Source organism: Lottia gigantea (genome assembly GCF_000327385.1).
Source record: "Lottia gigantea unplaced genomic scaffold LOTGIsca_126, whole genome shotgun sequence".
NCBI lineage: Eukaryota > Metazoa > Mollusca > Gastropoda > Lottiidae > Lottia > Lottia gigantea.
The window spans coordinates 976,882-982,866 of NW_008707351.1; the positions used below are offsets into that span (position 1 = coordinate 976,882).

At 35.9% G+C, this 5,985-nt stretch overlaps 1 protein-coding gene across 1 annotated transcript; it reads right to left on the minus strand.

Moving 5' to 3' along the window:
• Nucleotides 1-3,096: 3,096 nt before the first annotated feature.
• LOTGIDRAFT_172085 (hypothetical protein) lies at nucleotides 3,097-5,976 on the minus strand (the record flags this gene model as incomplete). Its single annotated transcript, XM_009048668.1, has 4 exons — nucleotides 3,097-3,153; nucleotides 3,651-3,740; nucleotides 4,165-4,233; nucleotides 5,665-5,976. 4 exons carry the CDS (start codon nucleotides 5,974-5,976, stop codon nucleotides 3,097-3,099), a joined length of 528 nt encoding a protein of 175 aa, XP_009046916.1.
• Nucleotides 5,977-5,985: the final 9 nt, after the last annotated feature.

A 5,985-nucleotide genomic window follows, 5' to 3' on the forward strand; every position in this document is an offset into this window, starting at 1 on the left:
GTGTTAGGGTGGTGAACATCAACTAGGTAGGTGAACAAGAGCTGTGGGTGGTGAACAGGAGCTGAGGGTGCTGATGAACAGCTAGGATGGTGAACAAGAGTTGAGGGTGGTAAACAACAACTAGGTAGGTGAGCAAAAGCTTAAGGTGGATAACAATTGTAGGTGTTACACAAGTATTGTAGTGGCACCCAAGACCTGGGTGTGTTGAACAAGTTAATTGTTAATGAACAACATCTAGGGTAACTAAGAGTTAAACAAAAACAGAGGGTGGTAAACAACAACTAGGTAGGTGAACAAGAGTTTAGGGTGGCAAAAAGAATTGTCGGTGGTAAACTAGAGTTGAGGGAGGCTAACAAGAACCGAGGGTAGGTGAACAAGAGCTGAATGCAGTAAACAAGATTTGGGGTGGTAAACAGGAGCTGGGTTAATGAACATCAACTAGGGTGGTAACCAAGAGTTGAGAGTGGTAAACAAGTATTGTGAGTGGTAAACAAGTATTGAGGGTGGTGAACAACAGCTGGGGTGGGAAACAACAGCTAGGTTAATGAAAAACAACTAGGGTGGTAACAAAGAGTTGTGGGTGGTAAACAAGAACTAAAGGTGGTATACAAGAACTGATGGCGGTGAACAACAGCTAGGGTGGTGAACAAGAGCTGAGGGTGGTAACCAAGAACACAGGGTTATTATCACCCGTACACATTACTTACCACCCGTCAGTATGGTTTATTACCATAAGCCTTATTATCACCCGTACACATTACATACCACCCGTCAGTATTGTGTATTATCGTACGCCTTATTACCATCCTTACACATTACTGACCATCCGTCAGTATGGTTTATTATCGTACGCCTTATTACCATCCGTCAGTATTGTGTATTATCGTACGCCTTATTATCAACCGTACACATTACTTACCACCCGTCAGTATTGTGTATTATCGTACGCCTTATTACAACCCTTACGCATTACTTACCACCCGTCAGTATGGTTTATTATAGTACGCCTTATTATCACCCGTACACATTACTTACCGCCCGTCAGTATTGTGTATTATCGTACACCTTATTACAACCCTTACGCATTACTTACCACCCGTCAGTATGGTTTATTATAGTACGCCTTATTATCACCCGTACACATTACTTACCGCCCGTCAGTATTGTGTATTATCGTACGCCTTATTACCACCCTTACGCATTACTTACCACCCATCAGTATGGTTTATTATAGTACGCCTTATTATCACCTGTACACATTACTTACCACCCGTCAGTATTGTGTATTATCGTACGCCTTATTACCACCCTTACACATTACTTACCACCCGTCAATATTGTGTACTACTGTACGCCTAATTACCCCCCTTACACATTACTTACCACCAGTCAGTATTGTGTATTACCGTACGCCTTATTACTACCCGTACACATTACTTACCACCCACAGTATCGTACGCCTTATTATACCTTTAAACCTTATTACTTCGAATACATATTTCCACCCACTCCAATGCAGTGTATTTACCACCCACATACATTACTTACACATTCGCGATGGCTCCAACCATCTTTGGATTTTTCGACTCGATTTCCCCTCGTCGGTGTTTGGGATCGGAAGGGCTTACTTGGAAAATGCGTCTAGGATAAATGTAACACAATTTAGACACGCGCCTGCTATGTCTTATTTTTTACTATTTACACATCTTCATCAACCTTTTTTTTTACTTACGTAAAGATCCCTCGACAGTTGGAAATCGAAAATAAGAGTAGGCTAATGTCGCTGTCCTGACAAAATTTCCCTCATTGCACACTGCATGGCGCTTGCCCATCCTCAGTAGCCCATACAGGTGCAGAAAAGTAGGACGTAAAATTTTATTTTATTTCATTTTTTTTCTACGGATTTCTTATACAAACGTATGATACTAAATTTCATAGCAACACTAACAGGGCCTTTTGGGATGTATGCTAATTTGGTGTAAACAAAATAGCAGAATTTCGACTTTCGTTTCATTGCAAGAAATTCAATTTATATTAACACGGTCTTGTCTGAACCTGACAAAATCCATTACAAAGTACTCAGAGTCGACTAATATGTCACTGAAAGAAACAATTATATCAAAAAGGCTGACATTTCATGAATTTTTAGAGATTTTTCTGCCACCCGGATGGCGAATAGTCAAATTAATGGACGTGGACTATTCGCCACCCGGGTGGCGAATATCCACGGCCGTTAATATATAGTAAACTAATCAAAAAAAACAAAAGGTTGAAAGGTTATGATTCATTACGAAGGTACGACTGGAGAAACAGATGGCGAACCTGTCCCGTGTAGACGTCGAGATACAAATATTATTGTAATGATTGAGTACAAATCATAATCTATCAGAATGCAGTAGACATGTTTTTTTACAGGAAGTAGTTTACAGGGAACACAACTAAAAGTACTCTCTTTGACTGAAGAGGTAAACATGGGAAACAACTCATGTTTGCATGTTGGCTACGTTCAAAAATTATCTTATACAAGACTGTTGCAAAGAGAGAAGTGTTCAACCTAGATTGTCATCAGGGAAATATCTAGTTCTCAATTAAAACATACACAAAATTTAAAACTGTTCACAGCGGATTTGATTTCCGGTTTAGCTTTATGTTGGGTTTCAACTTTGAGTTTTCTTCCTTTTGTGTCTCAAAGAAAGCTTCTGAAATAATCTGGATTTTATTGGAAACACTTTCATCGAGTTGTTGAAATCAGCTTTCATCTGTTTAAAGGGACATTCCGCTTTTTAGTAGGTAATTTTTTTTTTTTTGAAAACTATCCATCAAATGTGCTTTCTAAACGCCTATTGTAGAGAAATGATATATTATGTCGCCTAGTATTCCAAGGGTTTCAACTAATAATATCGAGCCATTATAAATCGAAATTAGACCAAACTGCTTAATAATTAGTACTCTCCGTTTTTAATTAACCCTTTTAAAATAAATTCAGTTTGATCAAGAAGATACATTAAGATAAAAAGCATACTTTAGAAATATTTTCAGGTATAATTTACGACGTTTTTGATGATGAAAATCTTTTACAAAAAGCGGAATACCCCTTTAGGTGGGTTTCATCTGTAACACAACTATTATATAAGAAATCAAGGTACCAGCTATCTGAAAAGAATAAGCGTTTACGTAAAATATAAATCTTCTTTTTTAAAATTCGTTATAGGGTTTGTTTATTTTGAATTTTTAAATGTTACGTTTTCGTCTTTGAGCCAAGAACGTAGCTGCAGGGGATTGCCTCCTGAAAAAATTCTGACAACTGACAAATTCAATTACTGCAAGCAAACACCATACACCATTATCTCTCCAGATATATTAATTGCCCCTCCAAACAATCACGTCTGGCTACGGGTCTGCATTGAGCTGATAAACTGATATCCCTGCACGGTTTTTCATATCCTGTTCTAGCTCTTCTTTTCACCATTTCAGTAACGTAGATCAATATTTTTTACAATACTGGGAGAGGAGGTTTCATAGGCGTAAGCCTGTTCTCCAATCCTTTTCTTTGGAATAAAATATTGTTTATAAAAAAAAAACTTTTTATTTTTATATTTATTAATGTACATTTTTTGTTATTATCTCATTGTTCGTAGTAACTTACTTACAGTTAACATAGCTGTTTTGTCCACAATAAATAATTTGAGAAAACTCAGTCCCGTATCTGTATTCTTCATATTCTCTAAAAACAATGTAAACTGAAAGTACAATAAATAGAAGACGGTAAATATGTAATCATATGTAAACGGTATTTGTTTAGCTAAGCTAATCAGTAACAGTGTTAACAGCTCAACGTCAAAATTGAAGCCTTGAAAACCATGTGATTACATAATTATCCGCGTTTGAAAGTTAAAATGACTAATTTTAAATGTCTAATTTCTATGATTTGCCGAATATATATAGCCCTATATTTAGAAAAAAAGGAATTATGCGATGTTAGTGATCTATTAGTTCTGAAAATAGTCACGAAAATTTTCACGTTAGTCCGGGTCCACTGATGACCTAAGAAAGCATCTCATAGGCAAAGTCAGCATAGTCATAATCGAACACGTATATGAAAAAACTAGCAAATATTATCTACTAGGTGGTTTCAAACACCCTATTTGAGAATAAAAAACTTACTGCACTCATAGTTTCAGTATTTAATTTATTCATATTGAACCGTTTACTTGTCTCTAAACAACATTTGCTCTACAAAAAAGGAAGAAATAATTAAAGTATCACGGCATAAAGCACGACTCGTATACAGTGCGGTGCCAGCCTCCTGAGAGATAGAATTGTTGAGTATTTAAGTTAGTGTAGGTTCAAAAACTAAACTCTGATTGATGGTAAGCTGGTATAGGATCATAATCTAACAACTGATTGATGGTAAGTTAGTGTAGGTTCAAAAACTAAACACTGATTGATGGTAAGCTGGTGTAGGGTAAAAAACTAACCATTGAGTGATGGTAAGTTAGTGTAGGGTAAAAAACTAACAAATGATTGATGGTAAATAGTTTAGGGTCAAAAACTAACAAATGATTGATGGTAAGTTAGTGTAGGGTCAAAAACTATCAAATGATTGATGGTTAGTAAGTGTAGGGTCAAAAACTAACAACCGATTTATGGTAAGTTAATGTATGGTCAAAAACTAACAAACGATTGATGGTAAGTTAATGTATGGTCAAAAACTAACAACCGATTGATGGTAAGTTAATGTAGTGTCAAAAACTAACAAACGATTGATCGTAAGTTAATGTAGGGTCAAAAACTAACAACCAATTGATGGTAAGTTAATGTAGAGTCAAAATCTAACAACCGATTGATGGCAAGTTAATGTAGGGTCAAAAACTATCAACCGAATGATGGTAAATTAATGTAGAGTCAAAAACTAACAACTGATTGATGTTTAGTTAATGTAGAGTCAAAAACTATCAAACGATTGATGGTAAATTAATGTAGGGTGAAAAACTAACAAACGATTGATGGTAAATTAATGTAGAGTCAAAAACTAACAACCGATTGATGGTAAGTTAATGTATGGTCAAAAACTAACAACCGATTGATGGTAAGTTAGTGTAGGGTCAAAAACTAACAACCGATTGATGGTAAGTTAATGTAGAGTCAAAAACTATCAAACGATTGATGGTAAGTTAGTGTAGGGTCAAAAACTATCAACCGATTGATGGTAAGTTAGTGTAGGGTCAAAAACTAACAACCGATTGATGGTAAGTTAATGTAGAGTCAAAAACTATCAAACGATTGATGGTAAGTTAGTGTATGGTCAAAAACTATCAACCGATTGATGGTAAGTTAGTGTAGGGTCAAAAACTAACAACCGATTGATGGTAAGTTAATGTAGAGTCAAAAACTATCAAACGATTGATGGTAAGTTAGTGTATGGTCAAAAACTATCAACCGATTGATGGTAAGTAAGTGTAGGGTAGGGTCAAAAACTAACAACCGATTGATGGTAAGTTAATGTAGAGTCAAAAACTATCAAACGATTGATGGTAAGTTAGTGTAGGGTCAATAACTAACAACCGACTGATGGTAAGGTAAACAGCAACTTATATTTTCCCATTAAAACTTGTTTTGACACGAGTTTTGAAATATGTTAATCCTAATAAACCAAATGTTTACCTTTGACTCTATTAGACTACCATTGACAAGGATTAGTATCAATTCGAACGTTGCTATTCCAATAATTCCACCATAGGCAACTACTTCAGTGTGAGACAAGAAACCATACAATAAAGCATGTATATCAAGGCAAATAGTAGTAAGACCGCTCACTATATATCCCGAGACGAACGGCAGAAAGGCATCATCAATTTCTGTAACAAAACCGCAAATATCGAAGTATCGTTTCCTTACTATTTCTAATCTACCCACGGTGACGGCGGTAGAAAGAAGTTTCTCAAATTCCATATTTAGCCGTGTAAATTCTTTCATGATGATGTT